The sequence below is a fragment of the Amblyraja radiata genome, chromosome 4 (genome assembly GCF_010909765.2).
Source record: "Amblyraja radiata isolate CabotCenter1 chromosome 4, sAmbRad1.1.pri, whole genome shotgun sequence".
Taxonomy (NCBI): Eukaryota; Metazoa; Chordata; class Chondrichthyes; order Rajiformes; family Rajidae; genus Amblyraja; species Amblyraja radiata.
In genome coordinates, this window is record NC_045959.1 from 72,848,922 (window position 1) to 72,875,871 (window position 26,950).

The window sequence follows — 26,950 nt, forward strand, 5'->3', positions numbered from 1 at the left end:
CACAGAGACAGTCAAGTGAGGGCTAAGTGGACAGAGGAGCAAATGAAAGAGAGTGGAAAAGTGTATCACAGAAGCTACAAAATCTTTGAAATTGGTTCCTTTCCTTAGCTACCCCAAAAGCATACTTCACCCAGCTGGGGATGGATGTCAAAAGTCAATGGAAGCAGTCATGTATTGATTTTCTTACTCATATTTCAAGAAACTTGTACCTTTCTTCTTTTGCTTTTGGGCTGTTTTGTGCCAAGGAATCTTTTTTCTTGTCTTCTGTAGGTTTCTCAACTGTTGGTCCATCTGCAAAATCGCATTTTTGAATTAAATACCATTTCACCGTGTTTCTTTTCTCCAAATCATAAAGATCTCTCATCACAATGAACAAGGCAGTAATTAATGGTTGGAATTTAAGATGCACAGCTACTGAAGCTCGTGTGAGTCACACACCTAATGGACCTGTGCACAGAAACTGAATTTGCTGAAAGGACCTGTGCACAGAAACCAAATATGCTGAAATAAAATAGTAGGGCATTCACCTCTGTGTCTGCTTAATACGATCAGGGCTGAACTTTTACCTCAGCACTACACTCCTGCATTAACTTCACATCCCTTGATTTTCTTAATATCTAAAGTTCCATCCATCTCAATGTTGAATATACTGAGCAATTAAGCCTGCACATCCTTTCTGGGATATGAATTTCTAAGATCCTCCATCCTCCATGTGAAGAGGTTTCCTCTTATCATCCCTGAATGGCCAACTCATTAGCCTGACCCCTTGTTCTCAACATCTCAGCTAAGATAAACAGACACGCTAAACCGATCAAGCTCTGCAAGAGATCTGTACGTTTCTGCAAGATCAATCTTTCTTCTACATTCAGGGCACTACAGGCTTATTCTGTTTAGCGTCTCCTCAAATAGCAAACCATCGTCCCAGGAATCATTCTGGGGAACCTTTGCTGTACTGCCTTGATCACAACATTCTTCTTCTTCTTGTACATAATATTCCAGTTGTGGGCTCGTCAGGGACCTGCAAAATTAGAAAATATATCCCTGGCACGCAAGACTAACACGCAGTTTATCCCTTTCATTGGTTTCTGAACTTCCTTCTTAACTTTCAGCCATGTGTGGGCAATGACATTCCAGTTCATCAGAACAAAAACATTTTTCCATTTCTCGTCACTTACAAAATACATTCTACTTTTTGTTACAATGTCGATGATATCATTTTTTTTCCCCATCTTATCTTTCGTGTGCCCTGCCTTTTCCTGTACAACTAACCTGCCTACACCCCACTGAAGCATCTCTGCACCCTGTTCATAGCCCACAATGGTTACTTGTTTTGCGCAGTCGGCAAACTGGGATATATTACACGTTTTCCTGCAAATTATTGATATAGATTGGGAACAGCTGGGACCTCTGCACCAACTCCTGTGGATTCTAGCCATTCCACTCAATAAGTTCAATTTCCATTCTATGTCCATGATTCTCAATCCACCAGCATAAATGCACATTCATATATTGTCCTCAATACAGTGCCGTCTATGATCAATAACGTTTTATGTTCTAGCTTATCAAAGGCCTTCTGAGCGTCCAAATAAAGTATCTGATTCATCCTTACCTATACTGTTAGTTACAACTTCAAAATATTCATTAAATTTAAGGGTAATGATTCTCCAGACCGATTATTGTCCACCCAAGCATCCAATGACCACTTCCTAAATAATAGATTCTTGCATTTTTTTGAGAATTAAAGTCAGGCTATGGGATTCTCCATTCCTCGTTTTCTATCCCACTCCTTTCTTAACAAATAGAGTCATTTGTTACTTTCAAATCTGTGGAAGCCAGTCTACAATCTATGAAATTGTGAAAACTGGTTTGTGCTTCCACTATCTCCACAGTTTTAATTTTCAAATATCCTTGTTGCAATTTTTTAAGTCCTGGAGATTAATTGGATTTCAATCCTTTTCATTTCTCCAATACAGATGCTCTGAGGTATCATGACCCAATTTAAAGAAAATCTGATTATATGCAAATTCTCATATTTTTTAAACCATTTTCCAAGATAATAATGTTTCATGTCTGATAACACATTACAGCATATATTTCATTAGATTAACCATGTTCACTTCGTTTTTCTTAGAATAACTGAAAATCTATTGTATATTTATTGATGTTATTGTGTATACTTTGCCTGTAAAACTGTAGCAAGTGGATTTCATTATTCCGGTGCATATGACAAATAAACACCATTGACATCAGCACGGGATCCCCTCAAGGCTGCGTGCTCATCCCCCTGGTCTACTTGGTTCTTGGTTTCTTGTTCCTCCAAAATATTCCAAATGGAATTTAAACTGGAGGTGGTGGAGGGAGGACTTAAGCCAGAAAGGGTTATTGGGAAGAAAGAGCTACTTTAAATTTAGTCGCATCTGGTTGGGTAACTGTAGTAGGGTGGAGATTATTCCATGCTCACTCGAAACTCACTCACTCGAAACTCATGACTGCGTAGCCGGATATAGTGCGAACTCCATCTTCAAGTTCTCCGACGACAACACCGTTGTGAGATGAATTACAGATGGTGATGAGTCAGAGTATAGAAGTGAGATCGACCGACTGACCATATGGTGCCAGCACAATAACCTGGCTCTCAACACTAGTAAAACCAAAGAATTGATTGTGGACTTTTGAAGAGGAAGGTTGAGGACCCACAATCCTGTTTACATCAATGGGACAATGATGGAGAAAGTCAAAAACTTCAAATTCCTGGGTGTACATATTTCCAACGATCTTTCCTGGACCCAGCACACTGATACAATCATAGAACATAGAAACATAGAAAATAGGTGCAGGAGTAGGCCATTCGGCCCTTCAAGCCTGTACCGCCATTCAATATGATCATGGCTGATCATCCAACTCAGTATCCTCAATAACTCAGTATAAAGAAAGCACATCAGCGCCTCTACTTCCTGAGAAGATTACGGAGATTCGGTATGTCAAAGAGGATTCTCTTGAACCTCTACAGGTGCACAGTAGAGAGCATACAGGTTGGCCTGGTTCGGCAACTTGAATGTCCAGGAGCGGAAAAGACTGCAAAAAGTTGTAAACACTGTCCAGGCCATCACCCGCTCTGATCTCCCCACCATCGAAGAAGGTCTGAAGAAGGGTCTCGACCTGAAACGTCACCTATTCCATCGCTCTATAGATGCTGCCTCACCCGCTGAGTTTCTCCAGCATTTTTGTCTACCTTCGATTTTTCCAGCATCTGCAGTTTTTTCTTAAACACTCCCCACCATCGAAGGGATCTATAGTAGTCGCTGCCTCAAAAAGGTAGCCTACATCATCATAGACCTACACCATCCTGGCCACACACTCATCTCACCACTGCCATCGGGAAGAAGGTACAGGAGCCTGAGAACGATAACGTCCAGGTTCAGGAACAGCTTCTTCCCTACAGGCATCAGGCTATTAAACACTACAACCTCATAAGCTACGAACTATTATTATTATTGCACTGTTATTGGTTGTTTTTGAGTTTTTTGTTATATCAATTATGATTACATATTCTGTTGTGCTGCAGCAAGTAAGAATTTCATTGGTCTATCTGGGACATATGACAATAAAATCACTTTGACGATTCAATCTTGTTAGAGTGATTTTTTATGAAATGGAAGAATTAAAGCGTAAGTAGAGCGATTTAATACAAGTAACTCTAGAACAGAGAAGTTTCCAATATATGGAAAATTTGGACAGATCTTAGGAACAGAACAATTATATAACCATGGGGTGCTTGTACGAAGATTTTTTTAAACTAATGCTCTCCTCATCTGGGAGGTTTCCTGTGTCATCTTAGCATCATAGAAATACACAATAGATAAACACACCCTTTGGCCCTGCAGGTCTGCACCAAGATGAGAGTGGATCTTATTGAAACATATAAGATTATTAAGGGTTTGGACATGCTGGAGGCAGGAAACATGTTCCAGATGTTGGGGGAAGTCCAGAACCAGGGGCCACAGTTTAAGAATGAGGGGTAAGCCCTTCAGAACGGAGATGAGGAAACACTTTTTTACAGAGAGAGTTGTGAGTCTGTGGAATTCTCTGCCTCAGAAGGCAGTGGAGGTCGGTTCTCTAGATGATTTCAAGAGAGTTAGATAGAGCTCTTAAAGATAGCGGAGTCAGGGAATATGGGGAGAAGGCAGGAACGGAGTACTGATTGTGGATGATCAGCCATGATCACATTGAATGGCAGTGCTGGCTCGAAGGGCCGAATGGCCTACTCGTGCACCTATTGTCTAACCCATTTGCACTGATGCTGCATTCTTTATTCTCCTTACATTTAAATCTCCACAGTTTCCAATAGTCATCTAAACATAGGGATCAATTTAAAACAATTAACCTACATCATCCTACATCTTACTGTGAGATCTTCTACAAGGCTCTTTGCTTTCCAAGTTTTGAAACATATTTTCCACATTTTTTCCATATTTACAATAATTACATAAGGAAAGTACAGAAGCAAAATTCCTCAGCAGGAAATATATGCATTAAAAAAAAATAGTTGAGAATATTCCGGTAAATTTTCATTGTCAGCTTCAATTTGACAGATGCTGAGTACCAAAATATATTGAAAGAATAAAGTGCTGGAGTAACTCATCAGGTCAGGCAGCATCTCCAAAGGAGATAGAGAGGTGACATTTCTTGTCAGGACACCTTCTTCAGACTGTTTGTAGGAGTCTGAAGAAGGGTCCCAACCAAAACGCCACCTATCCAGGTCCCCTAGAGATGCTGCCTGGCCCACTGAGTTACTCCAGCACTTTGTTTTTGTTTTTTAAAACTATCATTTGCAGTTCCTGATGTCTACTAAAATACAATGGAACTATATTGCAGTCCAACATTTGTATCCCAATCAAAACAGACGATGGTGATAACAATGATGACAACTCTATCGCAATAGCCCCAAGTAAATTTTCAACAGATGTAGACCTCATGCAATCAGTTATAAATAACGTCCCACTCCAAATTAATCTGACTGTTTGGAAAACATGTTTTGATATTGCCGACAATCAAAGATCAGAAAAAATTCTGTTTCCAATTTCAATCGCTCCTGCAAATTTAAGATAAGTATAAATTTTTTTTTTTTTAAATGGCGATACTTTAATCTTTCAGCATATACAGATCTTACTCTCCATAGCAACGTAGAGAGATCAGAAACACTTGCCCTGTTTACTGCAATTTTTAATTAAAATTGAGCAGGATTATAGTATTAGTTCTCTTGTCTGCAACCCTGACTGTTTACAATAGTATACTCCACATACCAACTCTAGGTTTTCGTGATGAGATTGATTCAATTCAACATGCAGCCATATTCATTGATAATGGTCAAAATATGTACTTGGGGCAGAAGGTCATTAGTAATAGGAGAAAAATTAGGCTATTCGGCCCATCACGTCTACTACGCCATTAAATCATGGCTGATCTATCTCTCCTTCCAAACCCCATTCTCCTGCCTTCTCCCCCAATCACCTGTACTAATCAAGAATCTATCTATCGCTGGCATTAAAAAAATATTAATTGACTTGGCCTCCACAGCCTTATGTGGGAAAGAAGTCCACAGATTCACCATCCACTGACAAAAGAAATTCCTCCTCATCTCCTTCCTAAATGTCCTTTAATTCTGAGGCTATGACCTCTAATCCTAGTCCCACTAGTGGAAACATCCTCTCCACATTCAGTCTATCCAAGCCTTTCACTATTCTGTACATTTCAATGCGGTCCCCCCTCATTCTTCTAAATTCCAGCGAGTACTGGCCCAATGCCGTCAAACGCTCATCATATGTTTACCCGCTCATTCCTGGGATAATTCTTGTAAACCTCCTCTCAACCCTCTCTAGCCAGCACATCCTTCCTCAGATAAGGTGCCAAAAATTGCTCGCAACGCTCAAAATGCAGCCTGACCAGCATTTTATAGAGCCTCAGCATTATATCCCTGTTTTTGTATTCTAGCCCTCTTGAAATAAAGGCTAGCATTACGTTTGCCTTCTTTACTACTGATTCGACTTGCTGATTAACTTTTTGGGAATCTGCACAGGCACTCCCAAGTCCCTTTGCACCTCCGATTTCTGATTATAGTCTACGTCTTTCTTCCTACTACCAAAATGCACGACTCCACACTTTGCTACACTATATTCCATTCTCTGCCAGTTCTCTACCCACTCTCCCAACCTGTCCAGATCATTCTGCAGAGACCCTGCTTTCTCTGCACTACCTGCTCCTCCACCTATTTTCATATCATACGCAAACTTGGCCATAAAGCCTTCAATCCCCTCATACAAATCATTTAAGATGATACTTTAATAAGATCATACTTTTAAGATGTCCAGGTGTGTGCATAATGCTACAAGAGATATATGAATTCTACAAGAAGTAGGACTTTGGATGTTGTTCGCATGCATTTGTTTACTTCTCATGAACATCGATTCCTTGTGTGAATCTTATAACTCCTAGGATTAACACAAGAATCTCATTATCTCCAATTTTATGTAGACTATGTAAAATGCAGCAATCAACATACCAGCTAAAAATGGTGAACAGAACAGATTAATCCTCAGAGCATTACAAAACAAAAGGTACAGAAAATGCAAAAACACTTTTACAAATTGTACTCAGAATAGGCACAATACACAGCATGGGAAGATACAATTCCTCATCACACAAACCCATATGTTGCATGGAGAAGAGACATTTGGAATAAGAAGTGATTTATACAATTCCCTGTATTCTAACATGCATCACTGGGAATAATTATTTGCACACTGGTTGTATGTGCACTTTCTTATATTCAGAATCACACATTGGAAAATTATTGCAAATTGGCACATTAAATGTTTCAGGGTTGTTCAGTATCAATAGAACCTACAGAATAACAGTTGATGTATTCAGAGGCTCTGAATCAGAGCTTCATTGTCTCTTCAAACATGTTCTGTAAATTATCTTTCATAATTTACTTTGGAATGTGCAAGGTTTTCTTGCAACTTTTTATTCCAAAATTTGACATTAGTTGTGATGCACAATCTAATTTCTCTTATCTTTCCAGTATGTACAGTAATTACTTTACGGTAATTAAAAACGCCTCAGGAAAACAAAAGACCACATACAACACTAAACACACGACAGCTTGCAATATTCTGAAATTAATTTGAGATACCTCCTGGAACAAATTACTTCAAATCAACTATAAACTCTATCAAATCCACCCATGACACCTATGCGGTTTCTGTTTTTACCCTGTAGGTGACTACTTCAATCATTAAACAAGATATTTGAGGTTTAAAGAGACAACAAGCACTTGCTCTTTGGAAAATTATACAGAAAAGCAATACCTTAATAACTACTTAAAATTTATGAGCATAAACAAAAAGGCAACGATAGTTAGTTCAGCTAGTCCTCATGAGATAATTATGCATATTTTGAAAAGAGGAACAAAATAACCTGCAGAGCTGGGCCACTGGCAACTATTTTTTGTGTTTGTTGGATCTTATTACTCCTGACTTGTATTTTCCCCATTTAAGGACAGATAAAATTCCAACACCCCCAGAAACTGGGTGATACTTTGTTTTTGCTATGCATTTGGCAAAGAGTTCCATAAAATTCAGTTTAGTTTATTGTCACGTGTACCGAGGTACAATGAAAAGCTTTTGTTGCATGCTAACCAGTCAACAGAAAGACCAAACATGGTTACAATTGAGCCATTTACAGTGTATAAATCCATGATAAGGAATAATGTTTAGTGCAAGGTAAAACCAGCAAAGTCCAATCAAGGATAATCTGAGGGTCAACAATGAGGTAGGTAGTAGTTCAGCACCGCTATATCCATTTTCATGAATGGTATCTGGATTTAGCTCACAGGTAATCTTTGCAAGATGGAAAATTACTGGTGTTAGACCAAGACTTGAGTGTGCAGTCCCTTACCCAAGAGTTTCTTCCAGGATTTAATGAGGGATTTTGCCAAGGATATGACGTCTTCCTCTTTACTCTGCTTCCTGATGGCATTTACAGACATCCCAATTCTGGTAGACTGCAAAACAATAAATACATATTACTTACCAAATTGATTAGATCCAACATTTTGAACAACTACAAAGAATTTCATTACCATAGAAAGACTTTGGAATAGATTAGGATCATTTGGCTGATTCAGTAGTGGAGCATTACCACAGATGGAAACAGCCCACCTTTGAAATGAAACCACACCTAGTTAGAAATTCAATTAAAAAATACATGGGTACAGGGTTGCAGTACTCATAGATAGGTGAAAAAAGAAAGCAATGAAATTAAGAGCTCAAGAGCATGACGTTTTGTGAACAGAATAGAAAACAATCACTTTGGCTATCGATCTTCGATGTACAACTGAAGGAAACTGTGCCTGATCCAAAACTAAACGTGAGACAACACAGGCTCATGATACAAAGATCATTTGGAAGCATAGCACTTTGAACCAAAGATCATGCCTTCACATGATGGTGATAAGGAATAAAAGGGCTGCTTTGAAAAGAGCTTAGACAATTTGTGACTAACGGTTGAAGGTAAGGAACAAGCATCCTATAGTTAGGGACCAACATAATAAAACCGATAATTTATTGTGTGGTTGTTTGTTGTGATGGCGTGTTCAGTTTGCCTGCAAGGATGAAATTAATTGTTCCATTCCCAGAGCATATGACTATCAATCACTCTTGACTTAACTCTTGAACAGGCAAGAGTAGTATTGGATGGTAATAGTCCAATTCACTTGGAAAATAGAGGAAGCTGTCACAGTTAAAATGTTGTTGGAAGAATGAGGAAGTATACCAGACCAACACCACAGTCAAATGGTATTTCATTTGAAACTTTCAACAGGACTATTTCCCACATAGCCAGGAATGGAAACATGACAAGGAAGTCTTATAACTGTAGTGAAGATTTGAGATGCTATTGCATGGTTAACAGCTTTGAAGAAATAAAACAGGAGATGAGTCAGCAACCTATGGAGAATATGAGCTTTATGAGAAAAGACCAATGATAGTGATTTTGAATTGGCAAGTCGTCATTAAATGATGACTATCGAACTTTGGAGAGAACACACCTAGAGTGCTGGGTGTCCAATTTTGGTCCTGGTAGCCAAAGTAGTATATGCTTGTCTCGGAACCAATGCAGTGGATATCTATCATGCTGATTCTCAGGATGGGGAACTTGTTCCAAGTGGTGAGATTGAGTAAAATTGGCCTATATTCACTTTAGAAGAATGAGAGGCAATCTCGAGGCATGAAAAATCATGAAAGAGAATGAAAAGATAAATGATAGAAGGATGACTGACAGGAGGAAACTAGTTCCTCCAATTGGAAAGTCAAGAGTGTTTTATTGTCATAAGTCTCGAAATAGAACAATGAAATTCTTACTTGCAACACGACAGGTATGTAAACATGGAACCAATGCACTCAGTAGATACCATAATAAACAAAAAGGAGTTAAATAATATTTAAATAAATTAAAAATTTGGAGTTAGGAGTAAAGGTCATCTAGAATGATTATTTCTACACACTGGAAGTTGCAAATCTTCAAATTCTCTACCCCAGAGGACTGTGGTTTATTTAATCTTGAATATATTCAAGATTATATTTTTGAACACAAAGGAAATCAGGAATAGAGGGAACTGAGCAGCCACTGCAGAGCACATACACGGAGTGTTATGCCCTGCGTCCAATATAATGAAAATAATGAATTAAAGTGGAAAGTATTTACAATATAATCTGGTGGGAGGATGGATGTCATTTACTGGAGAAGAATTTAATGAATATGTTGGATAATAGATTGTCAATTCTTCTTGAAATTTTCATTTTAATGGCATATAAACAGATTCCTTGTTGAACTTGGACCTTTTCTCCTTCATATTACTGTGGCACCAGAAGGAAAAATAAAGAAAAATAATTATTTGAAATTAATAAATTTTGGAAAGGCACCTTGCACATCACCTTCTCCAGTTTAGCCTCACAAACAGCATTAATTTATACAGATTTAAGAGTTTAGTCAAGAAAGTGTTATTGAGATACTAGAACGTGGGATCCATTGGTTCTCTGTCACATGGGAGGCCTGGTCCTCCAACGCAATATTCCACCACTCACCCATAGCTCTCCACAGGAGGCGTGGTCCCCCAAAGCAACCCGTTCCCCAACGCAATATTCCACCACTCACCCGTGCCTCCAACGCAACCCGTTCCAACGTAATATTCCACCACTCACCCATAGACCCCAACTGCGCAGGGGCGGCTCATTTCCCATTATTCACCCTCCCTCTTTTAAAACTTTTTTAAAAATCCAATTGCACTAGCTGCCAGTACTCAGTGTCCTGTGATTTGTAATATTGTAACGGGCAGGGCCAGCAATTGGATTTGGATTTTTTAATGATACATTAAGTGAAAAGTTAAATTTGTAAAGTTAAAAATGTGAATAACTTGTAAAATATACCTTCAATCTGAACAAAACGTGATACAACACACCATAGGACAATGTTGAGTAAGGAGGTCTAAAAATTGTAGCGCTATTGTGTACCGTTTTGCCGTAATTCAGGGCATGACACGCAGGCAGGCAGACACGCAGACTCACAAACACAATGAAAGTTTAAGTAATATATACTAGACCAAGTGGGACCCATTGGGTCTCTGTCACACGTGAGGCCTGGTCCCCCGTTCCCAACGTAATATTCGACCACTTACCCATAGCCCCCAGGAGGCCTGGTTCCCCAACGTAATCCATTCCCCAACGCTAGATTCCACCACTCACCCTTTCCCCCAACGCAATCAGTTCCCCCAACGCAATATTCCACCACTCACCCATAGCCTCCAACTGCCCAGGGGCGGCTCATTTCCCCTTATTCACTCTCCCTCTTCTTAAACTTAAAAAAAAATCCAATTGCGCTTGCTGCCAGGAAAAAAAAAATCCAATTGTACTTGTTGCCAGGACTCGGTGTCCTGGGATTTGCAACATTGTAACGGGCACGGCCAGCAATTGGATGTGGATTTTTTACAGTGAGAAGTTAAGTGAAAAGTTAAATTTGTAAAGTTTTAAATGTGAATAACTTGTAAAATATAACATCAATCGGAACAAAACTTGATACAACATACCACAGGACAATGGTGAGTAAGGTTGTCCAAATATTGTAGCACTATCGTGTACATTTTTTTCCGCAATTCAAGGCATGACTAATAAACAGACAGACACGCAGAGAGGCACCCAAACGGACAGACAGACTCACAAATGAGATTAATTTTAGTAATATAGACATACCAAAAGGGAACAATGAAATTCATACTTGCAGTAGCACAACAATACTCAGTATTATATCATCAGTAAATATAGGACCCAATAAAAGCTATAAATTAGACTATTTGCTGGGTAGACTTGGATTGCAACTAGCCAAAATAAATCAATGATTTAATTTTCTTGTAAACAAAATATATATATAGAAATTCATCCCGTCTGTAGTGCTAAACAATCAGTATTGTAGCATTGCCCTATGTCTCTTAAGCTCATTCCATTGAATTTCAGAGGCAAGGTTACGATGTTCTGATGCGACTATACATTGCGATTAGAACTATTGACTGAAAAATAAGTTATTTGGTCTTTCATGGGGTTATTTTGGTATCCCATAAATAATATTCAATATCATCCCAAAATCTAATGGGTCCATGTTCTGTTAAATGAGGATTTTTATGAATGTACAATCTGTGGTACTGGATAGAAGTGTGTGAAATATTTCAAACTAAAAGTAGTATTAACATTAAACTTCAGCAAAATTTATAAACTGAATAGAAATTAGTTTCTAGGCAGCCGCCTAAGTGGTTGTCTATCAATATTGACAAAGTACCATTTGTTGTGAATGTTAAAGGTGCACATCTGCATTGGCAGGAAATGTGACAGAATTACAATTAATTTAAAATGGTGACCTTTCGCTCAGGTCAGTAGTAAAATCTGATTAGTTAAATATGGAATATTCCCCCACTAATAAACTGACCTGTTAATTTCACACTCCTGCCCTGATCTATAACAATCAATAAAAATATGGACTTTATACATTTTATGCACCTTTAGCAGGAGATGTGACTGAACAGATTCACTGCCAGCTGCTCAAACACATTACAAATATGAAATGTGTTGAATCTAACAGCATAAGTTTTGACCGACATAGCCGCAAAGACTCTAATTCCATGGGTGCCTCAGTAGTGTCAAGTTGGCAGCAGTCCTTTATTGGAGGTATTGTCATGTCCATGGTTGGCCACATTGTGGGCCAAGGATCTTGGGGCAATGACAAAAAAAAAGACATATCCATCAGCAACGTGGCAACTCCCAAAGACCTCACCTAATGATCAATGCATTCAGGGGTTCAGTTCCTTCCCAGTCACATAAGGAATTGGCCAATTTTCAGGAGGACCTTCAGCTACACTTTCATGCCTCGACTGCTCTCTCTGTATGGAGGGCTAGTTCATCACAACACAATTTCTTTACTGCAGGATGCTTCCAAGCATCCATAGCAGATCCCCACCTCGCCAGCAAATCCCTGCTTTCCTTCCCAATCTGCCGTCTCACAAGGTCATCATGGTACTCATCTCATCTATTGTGATTTCAGTGAGAAAAAAAAAAGCAGCTTCTTAGGCACTGGGATTTGCCAAAATTGCTGACTTAGCACGAGTGCAATTGGATCCTCGACTTCCTCATTCACAGACCACAGTCTGTTCGTATTGGTGGAAATGTGTCAGCCTCGATAACAATCAGCACGGGAGCACCTCAAGGCTGCGTGCTCAGCCCCCTGCTGTACTCACTCTATACTCATGACTGCGTAGCCAGTCACAGTGCGAACTCCATCATCAAGTTCGCTGACGACACCACTGTTGTGGGACGTATCACTGATGGGGATGAGTCAGAGTACAGAAGAGAGATCGAGCAACTGTCCATATGGTGCCAGCGCAATAACCTGGCCCTCAACACCAGCAAAACCAAGGAACTGATTGTGGACTTTGGAAGGAGTAGGAGGGGGACCCACAGCCCCATTTATATTATATATATATATATATATGGTTGAAAGGGTCAAGAGCTTCAAATTCCTGGGCGTGCACATCTCTGAAGATCTTTCCTGGTCCGAGAACACTAATGCAATCATCAAGAAAGCTCATCAGCGCCTCTACTTTCTGAGAAGATTACGGAGAGTCGGTTTGTCAAAGAAGACTCTCTCTAACTTCTACAGGTGCACAGTAGAGAGCATGTTGACCGGTTGCATCGTGGCTCGGTACGGCAATTTGAGCGCCCTGGAGAGGAAAAGACTACAAAAAGTAGTAAACACTGCCCAGTCCATCATCGGCTCTGCCCTTCCTTCCATCGAGGGGATTTATCGCAGTCGCTGCCTCAAAAAGGCTGGCAGTATCATCAAAGACCCACACCATCCTGGCCACACACTCATCTCCCTGCTACCTTCAGGTAGAAGGTACAGGAGCCTGAAGACTGCAACAACCAGGTTCAGGAATAGCTACTTCCCCACAGCCATCAGGCTATTAAACCTGGCTCGGACAAAACTCTGATTATTAATAACCCATTTTCTGTTATTTGCACTTTATCAGTTTATTTATTCATGTGTGTATATATTTATATTATGGTATATGGACACACTTATCTGTTTTGTAGTAAATGCCTACTATGTTCTGTGTGCTGATGCAAAGCAAGAATTTCATTGTCCTATACAGGGACACATGACAATAAACTCACTTGAACTTGAGTGCAGGCTACCATTGACTGCATTCACTTCCACATTTGAGGTCAATGAATACAATTGACCTTTCATCATTACAAATTATTTACACTCACACAATTTGGAGATGGTTATTGGTCATGAGAAGCATTTCTCTGTGAATGCCACATAGATAGAATGTTCACAACATCAATCTAGGTTTAGGTTTATTATTGTCACATACAGAGGTACAGTGAAAAGCTTTATTTTGCATGCTAGCCAAACAGATCAGATATACCTTAAGTAGATAGATTCAGTTCAAACTCAAGTACAATAGGTAGATCAAAGGGGAAGATAGTGTGCAGAATGTAGCATTGCAGCGCATCAGCTCCTTGGACAAGACGAATGTCCTCAGTGGGGTAGAGGTGAATGGAACAGTACCGTAGTTCAAGGAATGACCTTTCCGAAGCGTGATAACAGAGGGGAAGAAAGTGTTCTTGAATAAGGTGGTGCACGCTTTCAAGATTATGTACCTTCTGCTGGATGGGAGCAAGGAGGAGGAATGACCAGGGTGGGACAAATCTTTGATTATGTTGGCTACTTTTCTGAGGCAGCGTGAAATATAGATGGAATTGATGATAGGAAGTCTGGTCTGTGTGATGCAGGATTAATCCGTTAGTTAAGGGCAGGGGTAGAAATGGACTACTCTACCTCCTCAGCTGCAAATGACATCCATTTCAAGAAGATGTGATGATCGAAGATAAACACAAAATGCTGGAGTAACTCAGCGGGACAGGCACCATCGCTGGAAAGAAGGAAAATGTGAAGTTTTGGGTTAAGACCCTTCTTCAGACTCTGAAGTCCGAAGGGTCTCGACCCAAAACATCGCCCATTCCTTCTATCCAGAGATGCTGCCTGCTGAGTTACTCCAGCATTTTGTCTATATCTTTGGTGTAAACCAGCATCTGTAGTTCGTTCCTACACAAAGTGTTGACGCATGTTCTTGTCCATAGGCATAGGACAGTGCAAGTCAAACAGCCTGTTGTATGAACTACAAATCCAAGACAGAAGATGCTGCCGGACAATGAGCAGCAGGAAGACCTGGAACGTGGGGATTATAAGTCAGAGTATGAAGAGTAGGAGAACCAAATGGAAGATTCCACTATCGTACGGTGACCCCATTCAACATCCAGACTCAATAACAAGCTGCAACATACTACATAGGCCCCAACGGTAAAGAAGTGCTTCTACTAAAACGTCTGCTGAATTACGTGACCCACGTGATCCTCTCCATAGTCCAATCGCCACCACCGAGCAAGTGGTGTAGCCAAGCACTCAATATCTGAAGGGTCATGTAGGCATGAACTTGTGTTATATTTAAGTCCTTGGGTGCAAAATTGAAAACCTATAAACTGCAAGGACACAATCCAAATGCTAAAAAGTGGGATTAAATTGAATAATTCTTAGGGTTGACACAAATATAGTAATCTGACTGGCTTCAATCTGTGTGCAAAGTTCTATGTTTCCAAGCATAAGATACCCGAAATAAAGAAAATGAACACCATGTAATTACTTATTGATTCCTTGCATTAAACAATTCACACTTCACTTTTGACGACAATTTAAAAAAAAAAAGCACAAATATATTTAATTATAAATGAAGACTTGCATTTCTATATTGTCTTTCATATTACTTTCAATACATTGTAAAGCACTTTAGGGACAATATCGATCACACTTCAGGGTAATACGGGAAACATGGGAGCCTATGCACACATTAAGTTCCCACAAACAACTATTTGGTTTTGTACTTTACAGTAGTACAGTATCCCCATGAAGATTCACAAAGTATTTTTTTTGTTTTTTTCATTAGACACAAATCAGGAATGGGCTGTTTTTATAAACAAGATATGGAAGCCTATTGTTATTCATCTGGGCCAGCAATGCAAATTACAAGAACACATTTGATAATTGTAGTCAATTATGGGCCAGCATCAGTATAAATACTCAGGAACTTGTACTTTGTTATTAAAACCCAGGTGACTCATAAAATAGAGCCACCCATCCCTACCTTCTCTGGCCTATAAGTGATTCCAGTCCCACGCTACATGCGTCACTCTTAATGCCCTCATAGTAGAATTCAGTAGATTCTGGTGGGACAATATGATAAAGACTATGATATATTCCTTTAGTATTTGGTGGTCCTTGGTTAAAATGGCAATTCCAGTTATGAACAGACTAGTTAGAAAAAAAGGCAATTTAAAAATTGTAAAGACAAATGTTATCGCACTTAATAAAAACCTTACTCAATTAAAATTAAGTTTGTTCTTGATCTTTGTAAAAATGAAAACATGTACTAGCAGCCTATTGTACATCCGTCCCAATTTGTACTTGTATTGACTTTAATTAAATTAAAAAGGAGATGTTAAGTTATGTCAATATATTCTAATCCATTTTGCATAATCTCACAAAATCAAATCTCCCTTTCAGAAATGAAAGCTTCCCAGGTCAATCACCAGAGCAAAAAAGATGTAATAGAGTAGTTAAAGGAGGTAAATGGAATAAAGAAAGGCCATTTCAGGCACAGATGATAAAAAGCTCGGCTGAGAATTTTACGGTGGGAAGTAATAGGTATGTTGCAAAGCCTACCTGAAGCGTCTTTGAAAATCTGCCGCTGTGGGTGTGCGCGATTTTGGCGCCGTTTAGAGGGGGCGGGTTTAAAACGCGATTTTCTCTAGGCTGTTCAAATCGAAGATGTTCAGCCTAGTTAATTATTAACGAAAAATCGCTGGAAGACCCCGTCGCAAAAGCTATTATTAGGTTTAAAGGCCTTGAATAATAGTTATAGTAGTTTAAAAATCAATCTTTAAACCCGCGAGCGCCAGCAACCGCAGGGTCTCATAAAGAAAATAGCAGAAGTTAGGTTGTATATTTTTACATTCAAAAGGGCTTCTAAAGATCCTTTTATACAAAATTTAATATTGCGAGTAGCTCAATTTGGGCCCAATATATCGCGCAGTATTTTTCTCGGCATTTGAGGCACAAATCTACCGCAATGTGAACGTTCTAAACCAGCGCGTTCCACAGGGACCCACTGGAAAGCTGATTTAAATGGGCATTTATTTACAGCAATTGAACACTGAATTCCTTCCATTTGGCCTATAAATTAATGTAAATGAGATTTAAAAATCATGTTTTATTGTGAATTATTTGTGAATATTATTTGGACATTTAGGCTATTTAAAAATGTTAATCATTTATTAAGAAATGGATAGATGTTTAGATCTAGTAATTGAAGTCTGAAATTAGCTACAATTAGGTAACTAACTAATTATATGCTTTAATTTCACGTCATCCAAGTAAGATTATTTTATATTTGTTTCAGAATGCTTCAATCTATGATAACTGAAAATTTCATTCAGTTCTCTTAATTTTTAAGAAAGTTATGGGCTTTTGACTGTCCACGATCACAGCTTTTTTGTTATGTCCATAGAAAATCAATAGGGAACAAGATGCTCATTTCCGAGTATGAAAATGGCCATAACTTTTTAAATACTTGAGATATGAAAGTGAATTAGATGTCAAATTAAACTTATTTTTATGCTTTATCTGATGGGATAAATTACAGACTTGATTTTTAAAATCTCAAAATTTTGTAACATTGCTAGAAGTAAGATAACAAGGTATAAGGATTTAAGGTGCAAGTTTCAGAACAGCAAGCTAACGCAACTAATGTTTATAGTACTGTGTATTGAACAAAGTGAGATAAAATGCAATAATGGAATCCATTATTGTTGCTTCTTAAAGTTTTGCATTTGTTCCCGGCAACATACCTGCAAAAGCTCCAAGGTCATAGGAATGCTCTTCAGCTCCTTCAGCAAGTCCAAGGCACCAACCTGTAAAATACAGTTCAACCTTTTAGAATGTAAAAACAGAGAACCAAATAGCCATCCACATCAAATAAAGATATACCAAACGTACAAATAATACTTCATGAAACTATCATGGTTGGTATGTTATTCCAGAAATAAATGGTAACAAACCTTTTTGCAAGGTTGCGTTCCAATCTAAACTGAGACTGTCATACCGCTGCATACGATTTTAAGAATTGTCAAACCAGACAGGAGTTTAAGCAGAAGATGGTGTTTAAGCCATCATTACTGCCAGTTGTGCTTTGTTTTAAATCATTAGGGTTCAAAGGTAGAAAGGATCTTGACTAGAAACATCACTTATCCATGTTCGCAAGAGATGCTGTCTGACCTGCTGAGTTATTCCAGAATGGTGTCCTTCACTGTTAGAAGAATTGACTTGGATCATAATAGTTGACAGAGGATAGAGGGATAGAGAGTTGACGTGGATAAGCTTTTTCCATTGAGAGTAGGGAAGATTCAAACAAGAGGACATGATTTGAGAATTAAGGGACAAATGTTTAGGGGTAACATGAGGGGGATCTTCTTTACTCAGAGAGTGGGAGCTGTGTGGAATGAGCTTCCAGTGGAAGTGGTGGAGGCAGGTTCGATTTTATCATTTAAAAATAAATTGGATAGGTATATGGACGGGAAAGGAATGGAGGGTTATGGTCTGAGTGCAGGTAGATGGGACTAGGTGAGAGTAAGTGTTCGGCACGGACTAGAAGGGCTGAGATGGCCTGTTTCCGTGCTGTAATTGTTATATGGTTATAATTTCAGATGGCTTCACACCTCTTCTATTCACAAGATCAGGTGCACAAGCAATCTTTTTATGTTCATAAAAATCTACAAGAAACTCTTTTAGCCTCCTAATATATTTGGTTGGCATGTCACCACATATTCAAAATCAACCATTTGTAATTTCTGAATTTATGCTGTGGTGATTCAGTTAGGACTGGAATGGTGAAGATGATCTGGAATAGACAGAAAGTAACTCAGCGGGTTGGGCAATCTCACTGGATAACCTGGGATGTGATGTTTTGCATTTGGACCCTTCATCAGAGTGAGAGCGCATGAGAGAGAGTGTGTGAGTGTGAGTGAGTGTGTGTGTGTGTGTGTGTGAGAGAGTGAGTGTGTGTGTGTGAATGAGTGTGTGTGAGTGTGTGTGAGAGAGTGTGTGTGTGAGTGTGTGTGTGTGTGTGTGAGAGTGAGTGTGTGTGTGCGTGTGTGCGCGAGTGAGTGTGTGTGTGTGTGTGTGCGCGAGTGAGTGTGTGTGTGTGTGCGCGCGAGTGAGTGTGTGTGTGTGCGTGTGTGCGCGAGTGTGTGTGTGTATGTGTGCGCGAGTGAGTGTGTGTGTGTGTGTGCGCGCGAGTGAGTGTGTGTGTGTGTGTGTGTGTGTGTGTGTGTGAGTGAGTGTGTGTGTGTGTGTGTGTGTGTGTGTGTGTGAGTGAGTGTGTGTGTGTGTGTGTGAGTGCAAGGAAGAGGGGCAAAAGAGAGATAGAGTGGAAAGCTGGAAGAGAGGAGCAACAGGACAAAGCCTGGCAAGTGACTGGTGGATACAGGTGAGACTGGGTGGGAGTGAAGGTGGGGTTGTTAATCGGCAGATTGTCGGACAAAGGCCAGAGATTGAAAGAAAACAGATGTGATATAAGGATAGAAGAGCTGTAGATTGTGAAGCCAGAGGAAGGAATATAGATGGAAGGGAGGTGGGGAAGGAAGAAATGGGTGCAAGTCCAGGCAGGGCACAGGGAAGGAGGGGTTAGCAGGGAGGGGGGGGGGGGGGAGAGGAAAGAAAGAAGGAAAGGAGAAAAAAGTGGGGTTGGTTGTGTAGAATCCCCTAAAATTGGAGAATTCAATTTTCATACTGTGAGAGCTCTGAATATAAATAAAATGACGATGGTTAATTGCATTTACTAAATATTCAGATCAAGATTTACAATTTGCAAAATAGTCTGTACGGTCATTTTCCAATGATCACTTTCTTAATTTTGCAACGCGAGTCATAAGATCATAAGTGATAGGAGTAGAATTAGGCCAGTTGACCCATCAAGTCTACTCTGCCGTTCAATCATCGTGGATCTATCTCTCCCTTTAATTCTGAAGCTATGTCCTCTAGTCCTAGAAACTCCTACTAGTGGAAGCATCCTCTCCACATCCACTCTATCCAAGCCTTTTGCTATTCTGTACGTTTGAATGAGGTCACTTGCAGACTAATCCTGCACCAGCACTCCATGTCCCTCTGCACCTATTTAATCTGTGAAAGAAATAAGGTATGATGATGCAGCTTTAATTTCAGGTCTTGGATGTTAAAGGATTTGAATAATATGCATTTAATTTGTACTCAAATGTAATCAATAAATGAGACAGCAAGACTTCCATAGATATGATGCAATAAAAACTAATTTATAATTTACAGTATCTATTTTCTAAAAGTGCCCAACAGATTCTCAATAACCAGCTTTTACATATGTACCGAATCAGAATTGAATGTGCCTTCAATCTAGTAAGAAAAAACTGAATGTCCTGGCAGCTTGACAACTGATCCTAACAAGATCCAGAGAAACTGTAGTTGTTGTTAATTGACCAAAACAACAATGTATATTGCATATCATATATCCCCAACCAATGCATACCATTTCCTTAAACGTATTTCCAAATCATCCTCAATAAAGTAGCTTACATTAATAACTAAACATCGTACTTTAATTAGGAGGGTGTGCCATTTATGGTACTGATCAGCTGATGCATTTTACGTATTTAAAAAAAAAACTAATGCCAAGAGTAACCTGTTCTTATCGAAAAATGTAGTCTTGTGCTCTCAGTACCTTGCCAGGTGACCAGGTAATGCAAACACATTTCTTTCAACATTTATTTTAGCCACATATTGACCTTAAATTGTAGCAGCAGGAACCCTTACATTTCAGATTCCAATGTAGCCTTGTTTCCATTACAATTTCTAATGTATTTCAGATAAAGTTAGCTACTGCCAAAATGCACAAACCCCTTTGGCAAAATCCACAAGTGGGAAGCCAAAGAAACATGCGGTACTTTGCTGTACGAGATCTGTGGCAAAATTGAGAAGGATCGAGAATACCAGAGACTGAAGAGCATTAAATAAAGTGCTTCACCACATATAGGACATCTGACTGTCAGATGCAAAACAGTGGCTCTTATTTTTACAATAGGAAGATTACACCTGTTTCTCATAGCATTTCTTTGGGAAATCATTCTTGCTATCAGCTCCTGCTTCACCGCGAAAGAACCAAGTTTCGCACAAGTAATTACTTGCTAAGCATTGACCCCATCGACACAAATTTATATCTGTATTTGGTTCAATGGTCTGAAGTACAAGTATCTGCAATTAAATTGCCACAGGGGCATGACATATCCTGAAAGTGAAGAAACAGCACCCATTTTGGCCCACAAATATTGTTTTTATTTCCATCACAAGATATGGCCTTGTCAATACCAGCATATATTATTTGTACCCAAAATATCCTCGAGAAGATGGCGATGAACTTTTCCTTCAACCACGGCAATCTATCCAGTGAAGGTAAAATTAGAATGCTGTCATGTCGGATGTATCAAGATTTAGACTTAGCAACAATGAAGGAATGGCAACATCCTACCAAATCAATGGGGACAGGAACTGGCCAACGGTGGCATGCACATGTGTCTGTCACCATTGTTCTGCTACCAGTGTTGGTTTATTACTGTCATGTGTACCAAGATCAGTGAAAAGCATTTTTTTTTGCATGCTATGCAATTAGATCAACAAGTACAACAGATAGTCCAAAGCGAAAAATACATGAGGGCAAAGTATTGTAGCATTACAGTTACAGAGAAAAAGTCCAGCGTCCACAATGAACGTAGATTCGAAGATCAGGACCAGCTCCTAATCTATGGAAGGATGGGTCAGTGGTCATAAAAGTGGAAGAAGCTGTTCTCAAGTCTGGCAATACCCACATTCAAACTTTTGTATCTTCTGCCCGATGGGAAAGGAGAGAAGAGGGAACAACCGAAGTGAAGAAAATCCTTGATTGGCTGCATCCCCGAGGAAGCGTACAGTGTAGGTGGAGTTGATGGTGAGGAGTGTGGATCCGTGTGATGTATTGTCTATATCCACAACTCTGCAATTTCTTGCGGTCTTGGGCATCTTTGGCAGTTGGTAAGCGTTGTTGGAGATACCAAACCTCCTTAGTCTCCTGATGCAGTACAGGCTTTGGTGTACTTTTTTTAAGCCATAGCTTCAATGTGGTTGGTCCAGGACAGATTGTTGGTGATATTTACACTAACCAACTTTAAGCACCGGACCATTCCCACTTCATCACCACTGATGCTGATCAGGGCCGGCCTTAGGAGGTGCGGGGCCCAATTGAGAACAATTTTCATAGAAATATAAATAAATAATTATAAATGCGTCACATGTCGTGATTAATATGAGTCAGTCGACTTTAAAAAAAAATCATAAACCGCGCATGTGCAGATTGTTATCCTCTCCGTAAAAATTAAAATAAACAAAGTAACAATTTAATTTGCCCAAGGCTTCCAAATCTCCTTCTTTCCGAATTACTGAATGGGTGGGGGGTGGAGGGTGACGGCAGGTGGAAAGATGGTGGGAAAAACTGGAGTGCACCGGGACAACATGAATTAATTGTCATCTTATTGAATGACTATATTAATTCAAGGGACCAATTGGGGGGGAGAGTTCCTTTCACAGCGTGTGGGGAGTCTAGCCAGGGGTAAAGTTGCGGGGAGGGCGAGAGCGTTGAGAAGGAGGGGGTCGGGTTCATGCCAGTAACCCACTCTCTCAGCGGGTGATGGATAACATCACAGCGGGCGGTGGAGCTTACTCCTGTGTCAGCGCGAACAAGGGATCAATTGAGGTTACTCGCACTGATATATGGAGTAAGCTACACCGCCCGCTGTCCTGTTATCCATCGCCCGCTGATCCGCTCTCGAGCTGGATGCTGGCATCATCCCCGACCCCCTCCTTCTCAACGCTCCTGCCCTCCCCGCAACTTTCCCCCTGGCCAGACTACCCACACGCTGTGAAAGGAACTCCCCCCCCCCCCACCCACAGCAGCGCTGTCCTTTTACAGCCGCTTCCCACTTTACAGCCGCTTCCCATCAGCTGCTAGTAATGAGGGATAGACTTGGCTATCCTCAGTACAGCAACATCGTTCTTGATGTTGCTGTGCTGAGGGATAACGAAGTCTATCTTTCTTGGCTAACAACCTAACCTTCGGCCTCCAAGATGCAGGTACATTTTCTAGCAATGTAACAAAATTTTGAGATTTAAAAAATCAAGTCTGCATTTTATCCCATCTGATAAAGCATAAAAAGTTTAATTTGACACCTAATTCACTTTCATATCTTCAGTATTAAAAAAGTTATGGCCATTTTCATACTCGGAATTTAGCATCTTGTTCCCTATTGCTTTTCCATTGACTTAACACAAAAGCTGTGATCGAGGGCAGTCAAAAGCGCATAACGTTCTTAAAAATTAAGAGAACTGAATGAAATTTTCAATTATTATACATTGAAGCATTCTGAAACAAATATAAAACATCTTACTTGGATGATCTGAAATTAAAGCATATAATTAGTTAATTACCTAATTGTGGCTAATTACAAAATTGACCATTGTGACGGAAATAGTAATAAACACCCAGACTGCCTTAAAAATTCAAAAATGTGTTATTCTCAAGATCAGAACTTTAATATTATTGTGTTATATGTTGTAAGTCCGTAACAGATAGGTAAATAAATGACAATTTCCAGCAATAGACCAGGTCTTTATGGAGAAGATCAGTTGCTAGCTGGTACATTGGCATACCATAATCAGTAGCATCATCATACTCCTCAGATTGTAACCAATAAACAACTCTGTACACCTTGTTTTTCCTCAACTTTTCAATTTTGGCATTGTAAACTACAAGTTTTTGCTCTTCAAACCACGCATGACATGCCTTTCTGCCCACTACTTTCCCATTAAGAATGTCCTGTAGATTCCATTTCTTAAGAAAAGGATAATTTTTAAAAATAGCCTAAGTATCCAAATAACAAACTAATTCCATTCACACAAGAATTCACAATATAACATGATTTTTAAAACTTACTGTCATGAATTTATATGCCAGATGGAAGGAATTTAATGTTTAATTCCCATAAATTAATCTAGAAACATCCACTCAATTTAATCAAAATCTCTGTAGAACCTGCAATGTGGTGTTACATATACATTGATGGAAATGGGTTTTAGGAACTAGGGATACGCTAAGGTCCGTGAGGCTGAGGTTGGGCAGGAAGGGGGTAGACGCTATAAGCCCCCCATGAGGAATTTTATTTAACCCTGAAATTGAGGATAGACAAAAGCTGGAGTAGCTCAGGACAGGCAGCACTGCGACCTTGGAGAGAAGACCCTTCTTCAAACTGAACTGAACTCTCGTCGATGAGAGTACTTGTGATTGTCTGAAGAAGGGTCTCGACCAGAAACGCAACCCTCTCCCCAGAGTCCCTGCCCGTCCCACTGAGCCACCACAGACAGGGAGTTGAAGGTAGACACAGGGGGGTCTACCTTCAACTTCAGCCAAACAAAAAACACAGAGTGCTGGAGGAACTCAGCGAGCAAGGCAGCACCCGTGGGGGGAACATATTACTTATCAGGAGCCGCCACGGGCCAGGACTCCTCTCCCTCCCCCCCAACAGAAAGGAACCGCAGATGCAGCCGTCACCGCAAAGAAGAAACTGCAGATGCTGGAAAATTGAAGGTAGACAAAAATGCTGGAGAAACTCAGCGGGTGAGGCAGCAGCTGTGGAGCGAAGGAAATAGCCAACATTTCGGGCCGGGTCTGAAGAAGGGTTTCGACCCGAAACATTGCCTATTTCCTTCGCTCCATCGGTGCTGCATCAGCCGCTGAGTTTCTCCAGCATTTTTGCCTACCGCAAAACGTCAATGATTCCGGGAATGCCGAGAGAGCTGGAGAGAGATGAGATGGGGAACGGGAGAGAGAGAGAGAGAGAGAGGGAGGGAGAGAGCGAAAGTCAGAGAGACACAACGTGGGTCGGTAGGTAAATTGAATGACTAGCCTGCTGCACACCAAGAAGCTCACCAAGAAGAAGCCCTCAATCATGGTGAGTTTTATGAAATTCTCAATGTGTTATCAATGCATCGATCTACATTCCTCAGTAAATGTAATTGTGTTTTGAACAAGTATTAATGAGGTCGTGTGAATTGTATTCAAAGGAACGCAGCATCATTAATAATTGCATTTACTGAGGAATGTGGATCAGTAGTGGTTAACAAATCGTTTGTGTCTGATGGCCGCGCAGCAGTTGTTATCCATGTTCGTTTTGTAAAAAAATCCGTATGGCGAATGTTTTTTTTTAATGTTTATTTAGCAAAGCAAATTTGTATTTCCATACGAAATACGGAAAATTAATGCGGGGCCCCCCTTAGACACGGGGCCCAATTGGGAGAAATCGGTCCAATCGGCTTAAGGCCGGCCCTGATGCTGATTGGTGCATGTGCTTCACCACGTCTCCTGTAGTTTAAGTTGTTAAGACAATGGATGGGATGTAACTGAAGTGACTTTGGCATGTAATCACTGTATTTTATAGAAGGTACAAGGGCCACCACAATCAACTGGTGATGGGCATGAAAGCTTAGGATAGTGGATAGGGCATCAATTAAGTGTGCTGCCTTGTTCTAGAAGGTGTTGAACTTATTTGTTTTTAAATCATCACTGTGCCTAGTACAGATCTGGGCAATTTGTAGGATATTCCCACACCTGCATCTGACATTATGGAATATTTTTGGCAGTTAGGAGGTAAATTACTCACAGTACATCTTGGTTGCGACCTGCTCATGCAGCCACAACATATCCAGTTGAGCATTTGATCAATGATACATATGAATTACATGTTTACATTTCACAGGCAAGCCTTTAAGCATTGACTGTGAATCGGCATCACCTGTGCATACTCAACATTTACTGTGTACACACCACAGATCTTGCACAAGGCTGAGACTTTGATACTGATGGGTCTCTGCCAGATATTTATGCAATACCATGGTAACTTACCACTCAAAATTCCAAAGACAAAACAGAATAGCAAGATCTGACAGCATTGTAGTCAGACAACCAGTTTGTAGGCAGCAGTCAGTAGAATGGGAATCTCCAGGCAATTGAACTGAGCACGTCCAGAGGCGGTCTCGTCTCCATCTAAAGTTTTTCTCCTCCTTGTTCCAGCTCCTTCTGCTTTGCTGAGGCAAGAACGGTATTCAAATGTTGCAAGTAGTTTTCAATATATCCAAATGTGTGTCATTATTTGCTGTTTGCAGTAAGCAAACTTTTTCCCACCACGGAACGGTCACACAGCACTTAGAAAATGGGGGGGGGGAACAAGCACTACAGGCTTGTGCACCTACGTCGATGTGCTTTCAAATTTCTACGGTAAACCACTTGAACAACTCTGCAATGTATCTAAGTGATTGGGCCCCCTCGTTTTATTAGATTATGCACATGAAGAACACGTGGAAATCGGAGTGTTTTTTGCAGCTGTAAAGCCCACACACACAAAAAAGAACCGAATTTCGAAGCGGAGCACTTTATCCTCTCCATCCAAAGGCGCATTACTTCCCCCCCTGCTTTTCGAGCGCAGGAGCTAGTTGAAGTGAGCTCACTCAGCAGTTGGCGTCGGTTTCTTGTGTCAACTATTACGCCGCCCACCAGGCTTCGAGCTCTGAGCTGACTTTTGCGAGGACCAGGGATGGGGAAAGTTGTTCGCCGGCCCGGGACGTTCTAACGATTATCCGAGCGAACCGCGCGCCGGTCCGGGGCGTTCTATCGATTGTCCGAACGAGTCGGGCCCAGGACGTTCTATCGATTGTCCGATCGAACCGGGCACGGAACGTTCTACGGATTGCCTGAACGAAGCGCGCGCCGGGCCCGGGACGTTCTATCGATTGTTCCGAGTGAAGCGCGCGCTGGGCCCGGCTCCCTCCTTCTGTGACAGTTAATGGCCTCAAACAACTCACCGTGTTCTTCTTCGACACCATCTTGTCTATCTTTTTTGCAATTCGGACAATATCTTCTTCCGCTTTTTTACTCATTATGCACGTTCGTTCGTTCGTTTGCTATCGGCTATATATAGTGTGTGGTATTAAAACAATCCCCCCCACCCCCAAAAAAAATCTCTTGATCCGCTGCCACAGGCGCGAACCTCTCACAGAGAGAAGCCCAAAGTAGTGGAACCGCCATCATGTAAATAAAGGAAGCGATCTAAGCAGCCACAACTAATCA

At 40.4% G+C, this 26,950-nt stretch overlaps 1 protein-coding gene across 4 annotated transcripts in view; it reads right to left on the reverse strand.

The window, feature by feature from the left end:
• tcea1 (transcription elongation factor A1) overlaps positions 1–26,875 on the reverse strand; it is a 51,434-nt gene extending 24,559 nt beyond the window's left edge. Inside the window, exons 1-5 of one of the 4 annotated variants that reach the window (XM_033019733.1) lie at positions 26,686–26,761; positions 17,568–17,630; positions 15,806–15,884; positions 7,957–8,062; positions 210–291 (exon numbers count right to left, since the gene is read on the reverse strand). In XM_033019733.1, coding sequence (XP_032875624.1) covers positions 210–291; positions 7,957–8,047 — 173 coding nt within the window. In that variant the 5' untranslated portion in view covers positions 8,048–8,062; positions 15,806–15,884; positions 17,568–17,630; positions 26,686–26,761. Of the gene's footprint in view, positions 1–209; positions 292–7,956; positions 8,063–15,805; positions 15,885–17,567; positions 17,631–25,729; positions 26,005–26,685 lie in introns of those variants that run through there. The other 3 variants (XM_033019731.1, XM_033019730.1, XM_033019732.1) reach the window with 3 other exon arrangements.
• Between the last annotated feature and the right edge of the window lie 75 nt (positions 26,876–26,950).